Here is a 22099-nt window from a genome sequence, read left to right as displayed (position 1 = left end):
AAGGTTGAGAACCACTGGCCTAGAGAAACCTGGAGACTTCTCAGTCTCATGCCAGAGGATCAGAAGACTATGCTGGGCATGGGGAGCAGCAGCTGGGCAGGAAGGAAAAAGACAAATTGTAACGATAACTCTTTCTGCCAGCAGCCTGAGTTCCGCCCGAGTCACATTAGGGCCCAAAATGACACACAGAGTATGATTAATATTAGTTACAATGCTGCTGGCCAATGACTAGGATTTCTTATTTGCTAGCTCTGTCTTAAGTATCAACCATAACCATTAATCTACATATTTTATAAAGACTTATTTTATCAAGGATGCCAGCGGAATGCATTGTCTCTTCCCTGGGATCACATGCGACTCTCCTCTTTACTACATTTCCCAGAATCTTCCTTTCCTAGTCCCTCCTAACTTGCTTCCCTATTGGCCAACAGTGCTTCATTTATCAACCAATAAGACAAACATATACACAGAAGGACCTCCCCCATCAACAGATGAAGAAAATTCAAGAGCTCTCAGTGTTGCCCTGACACCACCACCACCCCCCCCCCATACCCCCACCCCCACCCCCACCCCCCGACAACACTGACCTGCCGACACAGGTGGCTGGAGCTGGTAGCCAGTGAGTTCACACCAGCCCACAGGGTAGATATCTGGGGATTCACAGTCCACCCACTGATCATACTCGTTATCCCAGCCATCAAAGTGAATGCTAAGGAGCCGATGCACCACTCTTTTCACAGTGGCCACACAGATGAGTCTGGGCTCCATCAAGTCCACAGCCTCCAGCTTCATGCCCACCTTGAAGCCATGGTTGGGGCAGTCCTGGTTGGGGGATGAAGGCAGTTGCCCAGCTGGCCAGTACTAGGCCCGAGTGGGCTCACCCAGGTAGGCAAGGAACTGCTGAGAGAACTAGGAGTGGGGAGAGGGACCATGGAGAAGGTTCCTTCAGAGAGCAATCCCACTGTACTCTTCTCAAGTGCTAGCCCCTCTGTGGAGAAGAGACTGGTCTACACTGTGGTCCCAAGAATCTACATGATCCCCAGCAGTAAAGACTTGAAAAGATGGGGTTGAAATTGCCACTACTGATGTCAATGAGCTGAGCCAGTCCCCAGGCTACCAGACTCCCTGACCTAGTACAGGAGTCTCCTCACCATGTTAAAGAGTCTTGCTGGAGCTGCCTTTGACTTGGTCTTCTCCAAGTAGGTATCCCAGTTAAAAGGCCGTGTCTCATACCCTGGAGAGGAAGGAAGAAGCAGAAACTAGGGAGAGGGTCAAGGGGCAACACAGCACACTTCGGGAGTCCCTGCAGCTGGCTGACCCAGCCTAGTTGGTAGCTGTCCTCTTCCCCAGGATGACATCCTTCCTGTTGTACAGGTCATGTACTGCCTCAGGACACATAGGAGTTCTGTTCACCAGCTGCCACACATCAGCCACGAGGCTGGGTCAGACAGTGGCAGCCGTAGATGTCTATCATCTCTCTCACACTAAGGTGTCACACATGAGGGATCTGGCCCTGTGGCCTCACCCTGAAAAGTCTTACCTTTTGGGGGTGTGAGCTCAATGTCATTCTTTTGGCAGAAGGTGGCGGGAAAAATGGCATGAGAGGAGGCATGGTAGCAGAACCAGTCTGAGCCATCTGTGGAGGGCCCCCCATCCACACAGATCATCAGGTAACCATCCAAGAGTACCTAGAGGAGGTGCCAGCGAGATGTCTCAAAAGGTAAAAACACTTGCTATCCTGCAAGACTCAATAAGCCACACAGAGGAAGGACAGACCAACTACCACAAATTGTCTTCTGATTTCCATGCACGTACACATAAAATAAATGTAATTAAAAACAAAACAAAAAGCCCTAGAGGCGGGTATACAGAAATAGACAGCATTGTCATTAACGGTAGATGGCAGACCCTCCAGAGTAAGGTAGCTATGACTGGACATGAGGCAGGTGGATTGTTGAATTCTGTCTTCCACCAAATACCCCAAGATGTTTAGCAGAGTATCCAGCACTCAGGAATGTGCATTTGTGAGATAACACATCCTTTTTACTGGATGGCCAACCCATGCAGCTGGGACTGCACCTGCCTTGCTGCCTGTCACCAGGCATGGCTGGACACAGCAGGTTAGGCAGACAACCACCAGTGTCCTCAGGCTGCAGCAATGAGGAAGTTAGGAGCAAGGAGTTCAGCTGAGGCTTTGGGCATGCAAAGGAGATGCAAGTGGCAGGAAGGCCTACATGAGGGGATAGTATGGAGCCTGCACCTGACATGGGACAAGGCTTAGTATGTCTAAGTATGTCTCAAGTAAACTAGTATGTTTAGTATGTCTCAAGCCCTAACATGAAGGTAGGGTCTGAGTAGAAAGATGGAACTGTCTCCCTCTACCACATACAAGTTAAGTACAACAGGAGCAGCCAGGTCAGAGCCCCAAGAGCCTAACAGCAGGGGTGAAGCTCTGTGCCATCCAACCCTCAGATAGCCATGCTGGAGGAGGGAGAGTAGCCTAGGCTCACCTTGCAGATGGTTGCTACACAAATGTTGCCCAGATTCAGAGGGTCAATGGCTTCTAGTTTCATTCCTTCCTCAAACCAGCCACCTTCTGTGTAGACAGCTCGGACCTTAAAAGAATGAGGTGATTGAGGAGTCAGGGGAAGGTAGAAGAGGCAGGCTTCCAATTCTGCAGGCCTGGCATGGAATCAGAGGGCAAGGGACAGCCCTACTGAGTGTGATATACCCACCTATAATCTCAGAATTTAAGAGGCAGGCTGTGACAAGCCAGCCTGGGCTACAATGAGACCTTGCCTCAGTCTACTCCTCTAAAAAGGTCCTCATGTATGTTAAGGACTGAAACAATCTTTTACAAAAGAGTCAAGAAACAGTGAGAGAGAGCAGACAAGATCCTGCAGTCTGGGAAAAATATGGCCAAAAGGGAAGTACCCACAGGTTGCACCTTACCTTCTTGAAGAGGTAAGGAACAGCGTCACAGTAGATTTTCCGGAAGGTGGGGTGATGGGACATGTCACATCTTCTCTCTTGGGGAGATGGCAGAGAAGAGAGGAAAAAAAGGGAGTTGAAGACAGCCAATGGTTATCACATGCTTCCCCCAGAATTATGGAGCCAGGCAGGCTACCTTTGTTCTCAGCTGTGCCCCAGTCCCCCACCCTACATAGGAAAGCAGACAAGTCCAGTCCAGAGGGCCCTGGAGGACTATTCAGCACAGGCGATCTGGGCTCTTCCTTGCTGGCACTGTAATGGTAGCACCTGAGTTACATCTTTATTTTGCTATTCACTGAGCTGAGTGACCTGAGTCAAGTCACTGGGCCTCTCTGACCCTCGGTACTATCACTTGCACGGCATTGATGGTAGTCCATCTCATTACACTACTGTGAGTTATAGCAAAGGTATTCCAACTGATCTTTAGGGAGGCTGAACCTGGAGTCACACTAGCCAGGGGCTCTACTAACCTGACATCTTGATGCCATGGCCAACACGCCGTGACCAACCCACTGGGTGGATCAGGGGACTCCACATATGGCACCAGAAGTCATCATCACTGTCACCATCCTCATAGAGGAGCCGTAGGCGACCCCCAATTACTGTGTCCACCACAGCCATGCGGGTCCGTGACACTTGGGTCTTATCCACAACCTCTAGGCGCATGCCCTGCCGAAAGGGGTATTTCATGCTTTCCACCATCTGCAAGGACACGAAGAGGCAATCTGCTCCAATCACCCAGCCCTTACATTCCTACTCTATCAGCAAAAGCTGAGTGTGGTGGCGAGCACACACCTTTAATCCCAGCACTCAGGAGGCAGAGGCAGGTGGATCTCTGAATTCAAGGCCTGCCTGGTCTACAGAGTGCTACACAGAGAAACCCTGTCTTGAAAAACCAAAGCAAATCAAAGGGCCAGCAAGGGAGAAATGACTCAGCAGTTAAGAACACTTGTCCTTCCTGAGGACCCAGACTTGGTTCCCAGCACTGATATGGCAGCTCCCAAGCTTCTATCACTCCAGCTCCTGGGGATTCAACACCCTCTTCTGGCCTTCAAGAGCCCTGCATGCACACAACACACATTACATGCAGGCAAAACACCCATACACATAAAATAGGAATAAGCACATTTTTTTTTTTTTTTAATGGGCCAGATAAGACAGGAAAAGGGCAATGGGATCTCAGAGACATGGAGCTTGCCTGTCTTGCCTGGGCCCCAATCACTCAGAACAGCAGAGGGCAGGCCTTCAGTTCTCAGTGTGTGCCCGTTTCTCACCAGATCTGTTAGTCAGGATGATGGGAATCCCAGAGTCTATTTCAGAGCAAGGAAACTCAAATGACCTAGAAAAGTATAGTCAGACTCAGTTCTGGTGTCCACTGGGCCTTTCACAGCTCTACACTGATCCCTGGGTAACTCACACAACCTTCTACCTCCTGGACCTCTGTAAATTGCACACACAAAATTTTTGTGCACCAGGTATGATGGCTGTAGTCCTAGCACAAATGAGGGAGAGGAATATCTGAGATCATAATGAGTTCAAGGCCAACCAAGACTATGTGGAAGAACTTACTTAAAAAAAAAAAATAAATAATGCCGGAGCCGGGCGGTGGTGGGTGGTGGCACTTGCCTTTAATCCCAACTCTAGGGAAGCAGAGGCAGGCAGATCTCTGGTCTACAGAGTAGGTTCCAGGACAGCATGGGCCACAAAGAGAAACCCTATCTTTCTGGGGGTTGCGGGGGAGAAAGAAAGAAAAAAGTTAATATAGAGTTAGGATTGCGGCAGGGTTTTGTTTTGTCTTTCCAGGAGAATAAAAGCATCCAAATAAGGAATATGAAGACCATTGGATAAATAAGACATCTGAAGAAGAGGACAAATGATCCAGGGAAAATGCCCCAAGAAAATGAGTAAATTGGCATAATGGTATAACATACTTCCAACAGAAAAAACTTCATAAATCTACCAAATGTGCCAGGTGGTGGCAGTGCACGCCTTTAATCCTAGCACTTGGGAGGCAGAGGCAGGCAGATCTCAGTGAGTTCAAGGCCAGCCTGGTCTACAAAACTAGTTTCAGGACTAGGGCTATACAGAGAAACCCTGTTTCGAAAAAACAAAACAAAAAAATCTTCCCAAATGTTTGTTACTACTGTTCTCTATAGATATATAAGGCAAATAGTCTTTTTGTAATCACATCTCAATTAAAAACTAAAGCTAGCTTTGGAATTGGAGTGTGGCTCTCTCCTTCTCTAAATCCAGGCATGCTTGTTACAGGAAAATCCAAAGTCTCTGTCTTATGTAAGAAGAGCCACCTGGTATAGGACAGAAGAAAACCAAAATTAAGGGACTATTCTATTATCACTAATCTCATAATCCTTTGGCTTTATTCTCTTTAAAACTTTTCTCAAGGTATAAATATTATCTAGAAATTATAATATATATAGCTACCAAGATGCCTGTATCTAGGGTAAGGTATAGGACTTAAGATATAGGGTCAGGACACAGCTGGCTTAAGAGCAGAGCAGCTGCAGCCAAAGCCTGCTGATGCCGAGGCAGAGCAGGGCTGTTTTTCAGAAGGGAGTGATCTCAGAGGATACAGAGCAGTAAACAGAAGAGCTAGCCCACATCCCGCCACCAACCACAGATGACAGCAGCTCATTTAGGAGAGTGACACAGATCTGGGTTTGACTGTCATCTCCCACGACACAGGTCTGGGCTTGCGAGCCTTGGGCCACTTACTCTGCCTGGCCTTCTCTAACACATCCCTTCCAAGGCCCACAACCAAGCACACCTGGCTGCCTTCCCGTTTAGCATACCACAGGGGAGCTGAAGTTATGATGGACTGATTTCTTCCTATATTCTCAGCTCAGAGTCATGCATAGTCAGTCTGTTTAAGAAAATGCACAAGCCAGGCATTGGTGGCACACGCCTTTAGTCCCAGCACTCGGGAAACACAGGTGGATCTCTGTGAGTTCAAGCCTGGTCTACAGAGTGAGTGCCAGGATAGGCTCCAAAGCTACAAAGAGAAACCCTGCTTCAAAAAACCAAAAACCAAAAACCAAAAAAAACAATAACAACAAAAAAGAGAATGCACACACCTGACCTAGATGGAGTCATTTGTTTCAAAACATTACTGTATGCTGGGTGTGGTGCCAGAGGCAGGAGGATTAGAAATTCAAGGTGAGGCTTGCTGGACTGTTCAGTGAATAAAGGGAACTTTGCTGCCAAGTCTGAAGACCTGAGGCCAATGTCCAGGTGTCTTCACTTCTACCCATAAACTGCAAAAACACTTAAAAAAATTTCAAGGGCAAGCCGGGCTTGATGGCGCACACCTTTAGTCCCAGCACTCGGGAGGCAGAGGCAGGCGGATCTCTGTGAGTTCGAGGCCAGCCTGGTCTCCAGAGCGAGTGTCAGGATAGGCTCCTAAGCTACAAAGAGAAACCCTGTCTCAAAACACAAAACAAAACAAAACAAAACAAATTCAAGGGCATCCTCACCCAGAAAGAAAGTTTCAGGCAGGCTTAGTCTATCTGAGACTGTCTCAAAAACCACCACCCACATACTATGTACTTTCTATACTGTAGGCAAAGGGCCAGGCCTGGAGCGTTCCCAACAAGCCTACCCCATTCTGCCCTACCACCCTGGTTTTCAGAAGTGCCTGGTGAAGTAACAGCCCAGTGCTTCCATTGGAAAGGCTTAAGCTGTGGTCACTCTATCAAGTCTTCTCTGAGGCAGAGATTTCCCAATGAGCCTGTCTGGAACTCTTGTGTTCTATCTCACATCTCATTCCTTCTTCAGTTGTCATCTTCCCCAGTCAGGGGCTAGCAGTCTTGTTCTACCTGTTGTCCCTTCCTATGTACAAAGTAAAATGGATCAGGGGCAGTCAAGGTTTGCTTGAAGACTTGTCCATGTGGAAAATGCCCATGTTCTTCTAAGTGTGAAGAAAGGGTCATCTCCTCGCTACACCTGGTGAACCACACTACCTGCTGTCATCTAATCTGCCTCATCTCCTACCCCACCCCCCCAGACAGGGTTTCTCTGTGGCTTAGGAGGCTGTCCTGGAACTAGCTCTTGTAGACCAGGCTGTTCTCGAACTCACAGAGATCCCGAGTGCTAGGACTAAAGGCGTGTGCCACCACCGTCTGGCTTAATCTGCCTCACTTGTTTTAAGGGCTGGGTGAGTAAGTGGCCAACTGCCCCAATCACTAAATCTGCCAGCCGTGCAAAGGGAAACAGGAGACAAAATCTCCACTTGCTAAATATAGAGAAAGCTAATATAAGAGAGAGGAACTGCAAAAATCCAGTAAGTACAAAAGAAAAATCACCTCTACTTTAAGGGGAGAAAAAAAGCCAAGGCATGCACAACTTGGAGCAGGTCAGTTTCCTACTAGCTAAAGAGACCCACCAGGCAGTTTTCCATCCATACCCACTACCTGGAATGTGACTGCCCCAATTTCCATTCCATCTTTATGTTTCAAAGTTGGCTTCCATACCATCTGAGCTCTGCCCAAGCAGATACAATCCAAAAGCCATAGTCTTTGGGAAGCCTGTTTGATAGCTGCTCCTCTGAGAACACAAGGCCAGGTCAACTGAGAGTTCTGGCAGCAAGCACTGTACGCCAAACGACCTGCATCCTGCTGGGAAGCCTCCCCAGCCTCATGAGGATCCCTTGAACCTCTCACTCAGGAGAGAGGTCTACCGAGGTGGGAGAGACCATGTAGCCTGGGATCCTTCCGAATGGTTACTCTGTACACAGACCTTACTGAGGTAAAGACCTAAGTAATGTTCTAAGGTTGTGTTGGTTTTTGAAACAGGATCTCATCATATAGTCCTGGCTTGCTTAGAACCTGCTATGTAGACCACACTGGCCTCAAATTCAGAAATCCATCTACCTCTACCTTTCAAGTGCTGGGATTAAAGGCATGTGCTACCATGTTCAGCCAAAGTTGCTTTCTAAATTGAAATGCTATTCCACACAGATGGTTGAACAGCCCCAGTTTAAATGGCAACTATTTTTATCATTATTTGTGTGCATGACTCTTACTTCTTCCACCAGGTTGGAAAATCTAGGCAGTGTATGTATGTATGTATGTATGTATGTATGTATGTATGTATGTATGTATGTATGTAAACACACACACACACACTTTGTATTCCCATAGTACTTGCTTTTTGTTTTTTATAATTTATTCTTATAAATAATTTATACACTGGTATATTGCCTGCATATATGTCTGTGTGAGGGTTTCGATTTCCTGGAACTGGAGTTTACACACAGTTGTGAGCTGCCTTATGGGTACTGGGAATTGAACCCTGGGTCCTCTGGAAGAGCAGCCTGTGCTCTTAAATGCTGAGCCATCTCTCCAGTCCCAGTGCTTTGGTTTTTGATTTATTTTTATTATGTTTATCTGTATGCCATATGTGTGGGGTACTGGTGGAGGCTAGAAGAGGATGTTGGGATCTCCAGAGCAGGAGTTTCAGGCAGATCTGAGCTGCCTTATGTGGTGCTGGGAATTGAACTTAGGTCCTCTGGAGGACCAGCAAGTACTGTTAACCACTGAGCCATCTCTCTAGCCTCCCCCACCCCATTTTTGTTAAGACAGGGTCTTGGCTGGGTGGTGGTGTCACATGCAATTAATCCCAGCACTTGGGAGGCTGAAGCAGGTGGATCTCTTTGAGTTCGAAGCCAGCCTGGTCTACAGAGCTAGTTCCAGGACAGCTAGGGCTACACAGAGAAACCCTGTCTCAAAAAACCAAAACCAAAACCAAAAAATCAAAAACAAACAAAAAAATTTAAAAACTAAAATAAAAGCCGGGCGTTGGTGGCACACACCTTTAATCCCAGCACTCAGGAGGCAGAGGCAGGCAGATTTCTGTGAGTTCGAGGCCAGCCTGGTCTACAGAGAGCTAGGACAGGCTCCAAAGCAATACAGAGAAACCCTGTCTCAAAAAAACCAAAAAAAAAAAAAAAAAAAAAGCTACAAGTTTACTAACATAATATATTCTAATGCTTAGAAAAGTTTCAAACAAGTCATTCTACGTCTCAAATGAGAAATCACAATGTTCAGTATTAAAAAGAAAAAAGGGCTGGGCGGTGGTGGTGCTCTTGGGAGGCAGAGGGCAGAGACAGGCAGATCTCTGTGAGTTGGAGACCAGCCTGGTCTACAAAGAGCTAGTTCCAGGACAGCCTCCAAAGCCACAGAGAAGTCTGTCTCAAAAAACCAAAAAAAAAAAAACCAAAAAAAAAAACCAAAAAAAAAAAAAAAAAAAAAAAGAGCACTGACAACATTTCCCAGCACCCACATGACAGATCACAATTGTCTATAACTCCAGTTCCAGGTGATCTGGCACCTAGACACAGACATATATGCACATAAAATAAAATAAAATATGAATAAATATTTTTAAAAAAGCAGGCTGAGCAAATCATGAGGAGCAAACCAGTAAGCAGTAATACTCCATGGCCTCTGCTTCAGTTCCTGTCCTGACTTCCTTAGATCATGGACTATGATGTGGAAGTAAGTGTATGCAGAATAAACCCTTTCCTCCCCACATTCCTTCACAGTAATGGTGTTTTACCAAAGCAATAGAAACCTAAGATACTTTTGAAAATGTTAGAAGAAAGGGCAAGAATCTGGGACATTTCAAAATCCAAAAGGCCAAGAAAGCAAGAGGATCAATGTGGTGGACCAGGGTCTTGGCAGGGAGGCAGGTAGCCACCCACCAGAGGTAGTTCTGGACTGAAGACTGCCAAACAAAGTCACAAGAGAGTACTATGATGGGGTTAGGAGCATTACTCACGGTACTAGTATATGGAAAGCCCTAGGTCCCACTCCCAGAACCACAAAAGCAAAATAAAACCCCTGAAATGAATCATATGAAGGATGGAAAAAAGTGGGAGAGGGAGGGAGGGAGGGGGAGGAGAAAGGGAGTGAGGAGGGGAAAGAGAAGGAGGAGGGTACAGAGGGAAGGAGGAGGGGGAGAGGGAGGAAAGAGGGGAATAGGGAGTAAGGAGGAGGAGGGGAAGAGGAAAGGGAGGGAGAGGGGAAAGGGAGGGAAGAGGGAAAGAAGCTGGGAACACAGTCAGACCTTGATGTGAAAATCTGCAGGAAGTGTCCTGGAGCCCACCAACCGCTTCATGAGGTAGCTCTTCCAGTCAGTACACTTGATGTGGATGGCTACAGAGACACAAGCACAAGCTGGTAACAGATTGACAGCACCTTCACCAACCCAGAGATCAGCTGGAGGGATGGAAATATTCAGTTCCACCACTTCAGGCCAGTAATGACTTCATCTTATAAAACCAGCCTCTAGGGGCTGTAGAGCTGGTTCAGAGGTTAAAAACACTGCCTGTTCTTCCAAAGGACACGGGTTCAATTTCCAGTCCCCCACTCCCCCCAGTGATTCACAACCATCTCTAGCTCCTGTACACATATGGTAAATAGACATTCACTCTGATATATATATGAATCCAAACTACCCAGGAACTTCTAGGGGAAGGAATAAAGGGACCTGGCATGGGGAACTTTCTCATTAACTCACTCCGTGGAGGCACCAGGATCTTGCTGTTAATGGCACACCAACCAATGGGGTGGACATCCACAGTCCCCAGGTTGCACCAGAAGTCATGACTGGCATCATTTTCAAAGCCTTCATATCGGAGCAGCACTCGGTACCCTGAAAGGAAGGGCAAGGGGACCTGTGAGAGGGAGGAGATGGGAAAGGCACATTCTCAGGCTTACTTCCTCCTCTAGCACCAGTCGGACTTCCTATGCTAGAAACTCCTTCCAGACGAGTGGGGTCCCTGATATCCAAACAAAACAAAATCCAGGCCACATACTTAGAAAGCATTCTGGGCTGGAGAGATGGCTCAGAGGTTAAGAGCACCAACTGCTCTTCCAAAGGTCCTGAGTTCAATTCCCAGCAACCACATGGTGGCTCACAATCATCTGTTATGAGATCTGGTGCCCTCTTCTGATGTGCATATATATATGGAAGCAGAATGTTGTATACATAATAAATAAAATCTTAAAAAAAAAAAAAAGTGTTCTGGTCTGGTAACTTCCTCTATACCCTCATTATCCCCAGAATAAACCTTAAAAATAAAAAAGAAACAATACCCTAGTTTTAAAGTTTGCCCAGTTCTGTGCTCTCATCTAAGGGAGGAGAACCTCCAAGAAGGGAGAGAAAGCTCGTGAGTGAGGCCTTGGTTTATGAGGCCTATTTTACCCTATGACACTACCCACCCACTTGATAAATCCCAGACCCTGCCCTGACCAGAGAGCAGAACACCAACCAGCTGCCTGGATGACGGAGGCAATCCAATACACCCGGCTGGGGAGCACAGCATCACTGTTGAGGACCTCTACCTTCATCCCCTTCACGACATCTTCCCACTGGTCATAAAGGGGTACCTGTGTGGTGAGGAGAGCATTGAAGGGCTAAGAGGAGCTGTCTCAGGCCTGAGCCATCATGTCTGTCCCCTAACCTTAACATCATACATCATGCACTGTGCAGAAGACTAGGAATAAAGAGGTAAACAAGGCATGTCCACTGTCTAGAAACGTGGGATGGCAGAGTGCCATCAAACAGAGCCATGGGAAGAGGGTTAGAGGCACAGACTTGAATTCTCATCATTACAGAGCCAGCTCCTAACTATCAGTATAGACACACTCTGCATCCTCACCTGTTATTCTGCCAGCTGTACAGCAGTGTCTAGCACAGAGACTACCCTCTTTAACATCATTCAACCTGAGCTTTCACACAGAGCCGGCAGGACACACACACTCATCCCAGCCCTTCCCAGCTTCCGGCTGCCTTACCAATGCCTAACCCTAGACTTGCTGCCAATGGTAAGTTGATCCCCTTTGGATCTTTCACTATCAGATTCAGCCTAAGCTACACAGGCAATAATCCATCTCCCAAGGCAGACAGGCTCACAGAGGCCTGGGGCAGCATGCAGTGGTCCAGGTACACAGGCAAGTTTTTTCTGTTTTGTTTTGTTTTGTCTTTTTTTCCGAGACAAGGTTTCTATGTGTAACAGCCCTAGCTATCCTGGATCTTTAGACCAGGCTGGCTTCAAACTCACAAAGATTCACCTGCTCTGCCCCCAAGTGCTGGGATTAAAGGCGTGTGTGTGTCCCACCACTGCCAGGCTCCACAGGCAAACTCTTTACAGGGCTTCTTTTATATTGTGTTAAATGTGACCTAATTTCCTTACAATACAACTGTAGGGAAAAAGAGAATGCTTTCTTCCCCTGCAAGAAAGACACATTAGCAACTCAGAGAAGGACATTGTAGGACTTAGGACCAACCTGTCATAGTTGAAGACAAGTGGACAATCCAGGAAGGCCAGGCAGCTGGCTCACTCTGCTCAAAAGAAAGCCTCAGGAGGCCTCTCTGACATTAGGAGACAGGACTGAAAGCCTAAAGAAACCAGGCTTGAGGAATGCCTTTAATCCCAGCACTCAGGAGGCAGAGGCAGACAGATCTCTATGAGTCCAAGGCCAGCCTGGTTTATAGAGCGATGTTCCAGGACAGCCTCCAAAGCTATAGAGAAACCCTGCCTCAAAAACAAAAAAACTGGTCTTGATGGCTGATACCTATGTGCCAGCACTTTTGAGACAAAGGCAGGAAGACTGCCCTCAGGCTAGTCTGAGCTATAATGTGAGACCCTGTCTTGAATTAAAACAAAAGACACAAAAATGAAAGACAAGACTGGTAGTACTGGCACATGCCTGTAATCCCAGGACTAGGACGCACAGGCAAGTGTTGTGCCAGCCTGGTCTACAAAGTGAGTTCCAGGATAGCCAGAGCTACACAGAGAAACCCTGTCTGGAAACAAACAAACAAATAAATAATAAAAAGACAAAAGACCCGCTGTATCATTCCAGGCTAGCACAAGGAACAGCTGCTGAGCACTATCACATTCTTGGCCACAAGCTCATCCAAATCAGCCAAACAGGACCCTTTATTCTTCAGGAAGAACCAGAAGGTAGTCCCCCAATGGGATGTTTGGTATTAGAAAGGTCCTCAGACAAGGGCTAAGGGTGCAGCTTGATGATATAAAGTGTGTGCAATCCCTAGTGGCAGAAGGCTGGGCATGGTGGCACATGCTTGTGATTCTAGCAGTTGGGAGGTAGAGGCAGGAGGACCAGAAGTTCAAAGCTATCCTCAGCTACATAGGAAGTTAGAGGCCAGCCTCAGATATATGAAATCCTGCCAAAACAAAACAAATTAGGGCTGGAGAAATGATTTAATGATTAAGAGCACTGATTAAGAGGACCAGGGCTTGACTCCCAGCACCTACATGGCAGCTCACAACCATGCAAAGAATTCTACTTTGGGAGGACCTGATGCCCTCTTTTTTGTTTGTTTGTTTGTTTGTTTGTTTGTTTTTCGATTTTTCAAGACAGGGTTTTTCTATGTAGCCTTGACTGTCCTGGAACTTGCTCTGTAAACCAAGCTGGTCTTGAAGTCACAGAGTTCAAGAGTGCTGGGATTAAAGTGCTGTGGCCAGACACAAGCCACACCAGTGTCTGGCCTGGTTTTTAATGGGGGGGGGGAATATCAAAAATGAAAATGAAAAATGAAAAAAAGAACACCCACTGAACTCAAACCAAAATCCAATTGTGTAAATAGTATGTAGACACTTCGGAAAGCAGGATCAGTATTTATGCCTTCTTTCTTTCTTTCTTTCTTTCCTTCTCTCTCTCTCTCTCTCTCTCTCTCTCTCTCTCTCTCTCTCTCTCTTTTGATTTTTCAAGACAGGGTTTCTCTGTGGCCTTGGAGGCTGTCCTGGAACTAGCTCTTGTAGAGCCACTATACCTGGCATATATTGTATAAGTATATTGTATCCCATGGGAATACAGTTATAGATGGTTGTGAGCTGCTATGTGGGTACTAGGAATTGAATTCAGGACTCCTAGTGGAGCAGCCAGTACTCTTGTCATCTCTCCAGCCCTGAAAACAAAGAATTTCTGGGGAATGGCCACTGTTCTCAAAGATGCTGTCCAGCCTGGCGCAGCTCAACTGAAGTGTGTGGGTAGCAATGTGGCAGGCAGCCTGAGATGTCCCCTGGCTATCCCTGGTTGTTCCTCCCTTATTTCCAGAGTACTCACGTGTTTAAAGCAGCTGACAGGAGCAGCCTTGTAACTGTGGTCCTTCAGGAACTTCCCCCAGTCGAACCCTAAGACCAGAGCTGCAGAGCACATGGGTAAAGCTGAAGCAGTATCTACAGCAGCCATGTTAGAACAAGAACCTGGAGGCCCCATTGGGCTCTAGGAACAAGTTCCTTTATTACCACCAATGGCCATCAGCATTAGTATTCAGGCATCTGTACTGGCGTGTCTTTGAAGCTGACAGGATATGTCCTCAGCTGCAGCCACTAAGAGCACCACCTGGGCATATTCACTATGTTCCCTTTTAAAAGGGCCCTGCCCACCTCCCATCCTTCTCTCTTTCTTTTTCTCCCTCTCTCTGTCTGTTCCCCTCTCCCCCTCTTTCATTTGTCTTCTCTCCTGCTGCTACTGTTTTCCAAGGCTGGTCTCCCCACTTCCCCTTTCCCCTTTTTATGATCCATTTCCCTAATTAGAAAACAAACAAACAAACAAACCCTCTGCTTAAACCCTGTTTCATGGTGTCTTTCTCTCTCATGCAGTTTTTTAATTGAATTACAACAATCAGAACTGCAGAGCAGAGGGGCATCCAAAGAGAAACTTCACTCTTCATGCTCCACAGAAAGAGGTGATTAAGTCAGATCTCATGGGATTAAATTCCTCCTCCAGCACATCTAATGGGCAAGAAGAGCAGCAGACTGCCCACCCGGCTGCACAGTGCAGTCTCAGCCTCTTGGAGGCTTTGTGTAATTTGCTCATCAATTGCTATGCTTAGAAAACTGAGAGGCCCCTTCCACCTGCTCCACATACCCTGGGAGTCAGAGCCATATAGACAGATGCTAAGTGAAATGAAGCAGCTAGCATTTGGTTTCTGGGTGCTCTCAGAACCAGGGAATTGAGGGCCACTGAAAGAAATGCCTAAGATCATTTCCACAAAAGTCAGATGGCAACAGCTCATGGTAGGCCTAGAGCCTCAACTTTACAGCAGTCCACCTTTCTCCCAGGCAAGGCTGTTTTCTGCCATGGTCCCTACCCCAGGGTTCTGTCTCACCATCTTGTCCTGTGGGTGTCCCATCTGCTAGCTGTCCTGTCCCCTGGGCATGAAGGAAGGCTCCAATTTTGGCAGACCAGGCTGCCTTGTGCAGCACTTTGGCTTTCTTGGTGGGCGGCTTTCCCTGGAGGGCAAGAAGAAAATCATACAGGCTGGCAGTTATGCATCAGAATCAGTTTCTGTTTTGCTTTGTTTCTTTGAGATATCATGGCCTGGAATTTGCAGCTCTCATGCCTCTGCCTCCTGATTTCTGAGATTCTAGGCATGCACCACCATACCAAGTGGGAAAGCAGAGCTTGGTTGGGACTGCTGAGGCCAAGCTCCTGGTCTTGGTCCAGCTAGTTAACTTTCTTTGAGCTGGAGTTTCTTTTGTAAAACTGCTGATGAACCAGGTGATGGCGGCACATGCATTTAATCCCAACAGAAGCAGGCAGATCTCTGTGAGTTCAAGGCCAGCCTGGTCTACAGAAAGAGTCCCAGGACAGCCACAGAGAAACCTGGTCTCAAAATACACACACACACACACACACACACACACACACACACACACACACACACACACACACACTAAAATAAAATAAATAAAAATACTGATTATGAGAGAGAACACTCAGGAGATGGTTCCAGAAGGATGGGGTCAGTGGTGCTGCAGATGAGGGAGAGACATGCATGCATCATTCAGACCTTTGACTTCTCAAGAAGCCTCTCCCTAACATTTTCCTGCAGTCCTCTCCATGTTCCCAGCTCCCTGGAGAGCTACAACTGAGGGGCTGCAGAGCAGCCAGAAACTCTCCAAACCCACCAACATTTTGTACATTTGCAAACATCCTCCAGAACATTATTGAGAGCTTTCATCAGGGCTCAGGGAAAGCTCACTCATACAAGATAATTAATTAAGCAACAATACAAAGGCCAGGAGTCCACCCAATATACCAGATAAGCAGAGTACACCTGCACTGAGGTCTGTCCCTAAAGCAGTGGTTCTCAACCCCTTGGGAGGGGGCGTGTCAAACAACTTTTTCACAGGGGTCAAATATCAGATATCCTGAATATCAGTCATTTACATTATGATTTTTTTTTTTTCGAGACAGGGTTTCTCTGTGTAGCTTTGGAACCTATCCTGGCACTCGCTCTGGAGACCAGCCTAGCCTTGAACTCACAGAGATCCGCCTGCCTCTGCCTCCCGAGTGCTGGGATTAAAGGCATGCGCCACCAATGCCCGGCTACATTATGATTTATAACAGTAGCAAAATTAGTTATGAAGTAGCAACAAAATAATTTTATGGTTGGGGTCCCCACAACATGAGATATTGGCCAGGCCTTGGTGGTGCATGACTTTAATCCCAGCAATCAGGAGGCAGAGGTGGGCGGATCTCTGAGTTCAAGGCAAGGCTAGTCTACAGAGTTAGTTCAATGACAGCACTACACAGAGAAACTCTGTCTCAAAAAATAAAACAAAATGAAATGGGGGGAGGGGAGAGAACCCCAGGAAGAACTGTATTAAAGGGTTGCAACATTAGGAGTGTTGAGAACCATTACCTTAAAGTCACCATAAATTTTTTTTTTTAAAGATTTATTTATTATGTATATAGTGTTCTGCCGGTATGTCAGCCTGCAAGCCAGAAGAGGTTACCAGATCTCATTATAGATGGTTGTGAGCCACCATGTGGATGCTGGGAATTGAACTCAGGACCTCTAGAAGAGCAGCCAGTGTTCTTAACGTCTGAGCCATCTCTCCAGCCCCATAAATTTTTGAGCCTTTCAAAATAGGAATTGCTAGTTGGGTGTTGGTGGCGCAAGCCTTTAATCCCAGCACTCGGGAGGCAGAGGTAGTCGGATCTCTGTGAGTTCAAGAGTGGTCTAAGAGTGAGTCTACAGAGTGAGTTCCAGGACAGGCTCCTAAGCAATACAGAGAAACCCTTTCTCAACAAACCAAAAACCAAAACCAAAACAAAAACAAAAACAAAAAAAATATGTGAACTGCTGGACGTAGTAGGCATACCTTTAATCCCAGCAATAGGGATGTAGGGGAGAAAGTTGTGAATCTGAGACCAGCCTGGTCTACATAGTGAGTTTTAGGTCAGAGCTACACAGTGTGACCCTGTCTCAAAATAAAATAAGGGGCCGGGCAGTGGTGGTGCATGCCTTTAATGCCAGCACTTAGGAGGCAGAGTCAGGCAGATCTCTGGAAGTTCAAGGCCAGTCTGGTCTAAAAAAACAGTTGCAAGGCAGCTAGGGCTGTTACACAAAGAAACCCTGTCTCAAAAACAAACAAACAAACAAACAAACAAACAAAAACAAAAACAAATAATTAAATTAAATAGGGGTCTGGTAAGATGGCTCACTGGCTAAGACTACTGGCTGTTCTTCCAGAGGATCCAGGTTGTTTCTAGCACCTACACAGTGGCTCACAACTGCCTCCAGGTCCCAGGGCACCTGACAGCCTCTTTTGGTTGGGGGGGGGGGAGGAAGGAGTGGGTGGAACTTTTTGAGGCAAGTTCTCATGTACCGCAGATGACCACTATCAATGAGCTCCCCAAACTAACTAAACTGTCTGCTTCCAATCATGTCATGGCCCAGCTCAGCATCTGGGACCTCGAGAAGTGTGTGAGTGGCTGCTCTCACCTGTAGTCTAGCCAAGATACTGGCTTTCTTGGAGTTGGAGGAGTAGCTCCTGGAACACGAGACGCTGCAAAACCTCTTGGTCTTTGAGAAGAAAGCATCCCTTGTGCCCACGATACCACACATCTCACAGACAGCTGGAAAGAGACCTTGACATAATCACTTTAAGTCGAACAAAACCACAGGCTCCTCAACCATGTGAGTGTTAGGCTTTAAGGCTGATAGAGTGAGAGGAGGAGGTGGTGGACAGTGTGTGGAGTTCTCTTCCAAGAGCAAGTCTCACTACCCTCAAATTTGTAGGTTCAATAGACCCTCTTCCATCGGCATCTCTAGCAGCTGGGACTACAAGTGTGTGCAGCTCCATCTAACCTCTTAAGATGATATGTGGTTTCCTTTGGCTCTGTATCAAAATCCAGTGCTAAGGGGCTGGAAATCCACATGAACAGAAACTGATCAACAAGTTTTAGAAAGAGGAAATTGATAAGAGAAAAGGTGCTGAAATCACTTAACATTTGCAATTCCTTGCTCTCACAGGGAGTAAGTGGACAAGCTGTGTCTGTCTGACCATATTAGGTCACTCAACAGTGCTGTGGCCTGGGCTCCAGTGATACAGCATCTAAAGTGCTTTCCCAGCTTCCCAGATGACAAATCTGCAGCCAGGGTCACGAACCAGCCCCTAGACTAGCTGTTCTCCCTAGTGATCCCTGTTAGTATTCAAGTTCTCAGATTTTGAGAAGGGCTAGAAGACAGCAGGGAAAAAGATGGGGAAAATGGGGGAAGGAGAAGCCAAGCTGATTGGAAGGAAATCTGACCCTACTGCCAAAGAGTACAAGTATGAAGGAGGGAGAGGTGCTGTCCACAGTTTGGAGCCTGCCTCTTTTCAAGGACATACTGTTCACACTCTAGAAGCCCTTACACAGGGTCTGTCAGTCATCCAAGAACCACCTCTTCCAAGTCAACTGGCTTCCAGAAGATCCTAGGCCACTACCTTTTGCCCACCTCCATACCTGCCCTCTGACATGAAGGTCACTATCCCTACAACTTTCCAGCTTGCAGCCCATAAGCTTAATGCACTCACATCGTTGAGTGTCTCATGGTCTTCACAACACACTTAGGGACTACCAGGTTACTCTCACTAAGGTAATGGCATCTAGATGTGCTGAACAGACACGAGGTATCAGAGAATTATACTGTGAAACTAGACCGCAGGAGAGGAAATGGCCTTCGAAGACAGTCCCTTACAAGACAGTCCCTCACACATCTATATGGCTCTGCCCACATTGCCTATGTCCATCCATGCCCGATTCCTCCACAGACTCCTGACTACTCTCCATCTAAGGACACTGTGAAGGCACCTGGCTCGGAACCACTTCCATCCAAGGAGCGGGTATTCCCAGGGTTGAGCAAAGGCAGAGGTGAGGTGGGAAGCTCCCCTGCTTCACGGTCTTCATTTTCTGCTTCACTTGACTCCTCCAAATAGGAGCTGCTCTCACTGCCTGCACTGCTGTTGTAACTCCGGAAGCTATCATAGCCCCCAAAGAGTTCCAAGTCATCATCCTCCTCTTCTTCCATTGGCTCTGAAGATGGCGTCTCCTAGTGGAAGAATGACATTGTTTAGCTTGGGAAGAAAATTTGCAAACCTGGTAATGACCCAATGTGGTTGGGGATTTGAACTCAGGTCCTCTGAAAGAGCAGTAAGAGCTCTTAACCACTGAACCACCTCTTCAGCTCCCTACAGGATATTTTAATATGGACAAAAGAGAACACAGATGGAGTTATAGCTGGATAAACCTACCATAAGCTAAAATATTATAAATTGAGCAGCTGGAGAGATGGCTCAGTGGTTAGGACCACTGGTTGCTCTTCCAAGAGGACCCAAGTTTGGTTCCCAGCACCTACAAGATCAATCATAACCTTCTGCAGCTGCAGTCCCAGAGGATCTGATGCTCTCTTCTGGCCTCTGTGTGCATCAGGCATGCATATGGTGCAGACATACATGCAGGCAAAATGACTATACAAAAAAATCTTTTTTTTAAAGATTTATTAAGTATATAGTGTTCTGTCTGCATATATCTATGCAGGCCAGAAGCGGGCACCAGATCTCATTATAGATTGTTATAAGCCACCATGTAGTTGCTGGGAACCAAACTCAGGACCTCTGGAAGACCAGCTAGTTGAAAATCTTTTTAAAATAAAAATAAAATGCTGGGTGGTAGTGGTACACACCATTAATCCCAGTAACTTGGGAAGCAGAGGCAAGCAGATATCTGTGAGTTCAAGGCCAGTCTATTCTACATAGCTAGTTCTAGGACAGCCAGGGCTAAACGAAATCCTATCTCAAAAAAAATTATATACATATTATATGCTGAAAATTCATTTAAGACATCTAGGAGGCCGGGTATCATGGTGCACACCTAATCCCAGCATTCAGTGGCAGACTCATCACTTTGAGTTTGAGGCCCACCAGGTGTACACAGCAAATTCCAGGTCAGCAGGCGTTAGATATCTCCTTTCTTTTTTTTTTAAAGGCTCACTTTCTCTGTGTATCCTGTCCTGAAACTCATTCTATAGACCAGACTAGCCTTGAACTTAGAGATCTGCCTACCTCAGTTTCTGGAATGCAGGGATTATAGGTGTACACCAACACTGCACAACCCTCTCTTAAGGAAAGAAAAAGAGGACATCTAGCCTACCTTAGCTTAACAATATGGTGCACAGCAGGATATTGGGTTGTTTCCCCTAGTGACTGCATGGCTAATTGCAGGCTGTAGGTTGTGCCTCTGCCCACCACCAACCTCTCATATGGGTAGCTTGGGTACAGAGCAAACTTCGAACTTCAAAGTACAATGTCTACTGAATAAATATTGCTTTCACGCCACTATAAAGTCAAAACATTATGCCAGGGATCAGAGTTCTATACAATAATGTGGAAATATCCCAAGCACCACACAAAGAAAAAATTTCCTGGGCAGAAGGCATTTGAAATCCATTCTTCCCTGTTCAGTATACGCACACCTGAATGATTTTGATTCAAAACAATTTTTATTTTGAGACAGGGTCTCTCTGTAGACCAGGCTGGCCTTGAACTCAGAGATCCACTTGCCTCTGCCTCCCGAGTGCTGGGATTTAAAGGCGTGTACCACCACCACCTGGCTCAAAAACAAATTTAAAGCTGGCAGCAGAGTACTCCTGCCACTGCCTAGCCCATTGTTCCTTGCAGTGTATTCAATAAACCTATTTCCTTCCTAAAAGGGGGCGGTGAGAAAACTGAGACTGGGACTGTCCCTGGCAGACCTGAGTAAGATGCCACACAGATAGTAGTAGTTTGGCAGCGTGTATCACAGCTTATAGGTGAGCTCTGACCCTAATCAGCTACTGATCCTTGGGTCATTTAACTTATGGGGACCTCAGTTTTCTCATCCATGAAAGAATACTACATAAAAACCCAAGGTTCAAATACCATCTCCAGTGCTTCCTATAATCCACAGCAAGTCAACTCCCATGGTCTCAGCTTCCAAAATGAGGACAATACCACTATTTAATAATATTTTGGGAAGAAGGAATGATAAAAGTAAAACAGTCAGAAGAGTGCTCAGTAAATGTTGGCTATTATTACTTTCGAAAAAGGAAACACACTTCAAATGCAAGGTGTAGTGGGTAACGGGCTGCTGTACCCCATGGAAAAGCATAGCAAGGTTTTGGGAACTGACATCCTTAGCGCCAACCTCTTGCACTTCCCAGCTGTGTCAACGTCCTGGGGGAATCCAACAGGCTGCTTGACCCCCTCCCTACAGAATATGGCAGTGCGTATACTGGGAGACAGACACGTAAAAGCTCCAGCACGGAGTAATAACCAATTTCTATTTCCCTTGACCTCCCGCGTGGAAGCGACAGGCCGCACAATGCCTAAAGCGCCGAACCACGAAACCAAGAAGACAAACGAATGCGTCAGAGTTTGAAGTCCAGTTCCAATGCCCCTGCATGGGGAGGCGTCTCCTCCTTCCCTAGACCCGAGCCCACAGCGTAACAGGAGCAAAAACGAACCCGGCTCGTCTCCGGTCGAACTAAACTCCTGACCTCAGTTTACCAATCCTGCAACTCTCCACCCCAAAGGCGTCGCTAAAACGGGGCGTCCGCCGAGTGAGGCGTTCGGGGCTCTCTTCCTCGGCAGGGCTGAGCCCCTTCCCTCTTACCTCAGTGCCCCGTGGTTTCTCCATGGTACCAAATTCAATTTCCTCAACCGTCACCAGGTGCAGGAAGCCATATTGCCCTCGCCGCTCACCCAGAGCGTGCTCATTGGCTACCACGCCTGATCTGCAGACCA

General features: G+C 46.9%; 1 protein-coding gene across 4 annotated transcripts in view; it reads right to left on the bottom strand.

Moving 5' to 3' along the window:
- The window catches only part of L3mbtl2 (L3MBTL histone methyl-lysine binding protein 2), a 25986-nt gene extending 3887 nt beyond the window's left edge, over window positions 1-22099 (bottom strand). For 2 of the 4 annotated variants that reach the window (XM_027404077.2, XM_027404076.2), the window contains exons 1-14: window positions 21969-22099; window positions 19131-19368; window positions 17779-17912; window positions 15154-15277; window positions 14106-14185; window positions 11282-11399; window positions 10528-10662; window positions 10075-10163; window positions 3462-3693; window positions 2953-3029; window positions 2511-2615; window positions 1541-1688; window positions 1152-1234; window positions 588-822 (exon numbers count right to left, since the gene is read on the bottom strand). In XM_027404077.2, coding sequence (XP_027259878.1) covers window positions 588-822; window positions 1152-1234; window positions 1541-1688; window positions 2511-2615; window positions 2953-3029; window positions 3462-3693; window positions 10075-10163; window positions 10528-10662; window positions 11282-11399; window positions 14106-14185; window positions 15154-15277; window positions 17779-17912; window positions 19131-19368; window positions 21969-21992 — 1822 coding nt within the window. In that variant the 5' untranslated portion in view covers window positions 21993-22099. Of the gene's footprint in view, window positions 1-587; window positions 823-1151; window positions 1235-1540; window positions 1689-2510; window positions 2616-2952; window positions 3030-3461; window positions 3694-10074; window positions 10164-10527; window positions 10663-11281; window positions 11400-14105; window positions 14265-15153; window positions 15278-17778; window positions 17913-19130; window positions 19369-21968 lie in introns of those variants that run through there. The other 2 variants (XM_027404078.2, XM_035440783.1) reach the window with 2 other exon arrangements.

Source organism: Cricetulus griseus, chromosome 2 (genome assembly GCF_003668045.3).
Source record: "Cricetulus griseus strain 17A/GY chromosome 2, alternate assembly CriGri-PICRH-1.0, whole genome shotgun sequence".
Classification (NCBI taxonomy): Eukaryota; Metazoa; Chordata; class Mammalia; order Rodentia; family Cricetidae; genus Cricetulus; species Cricetulus griseus.
This window is presented reverse-complemented; position numbering and strand designations above follow the sequence as displayed.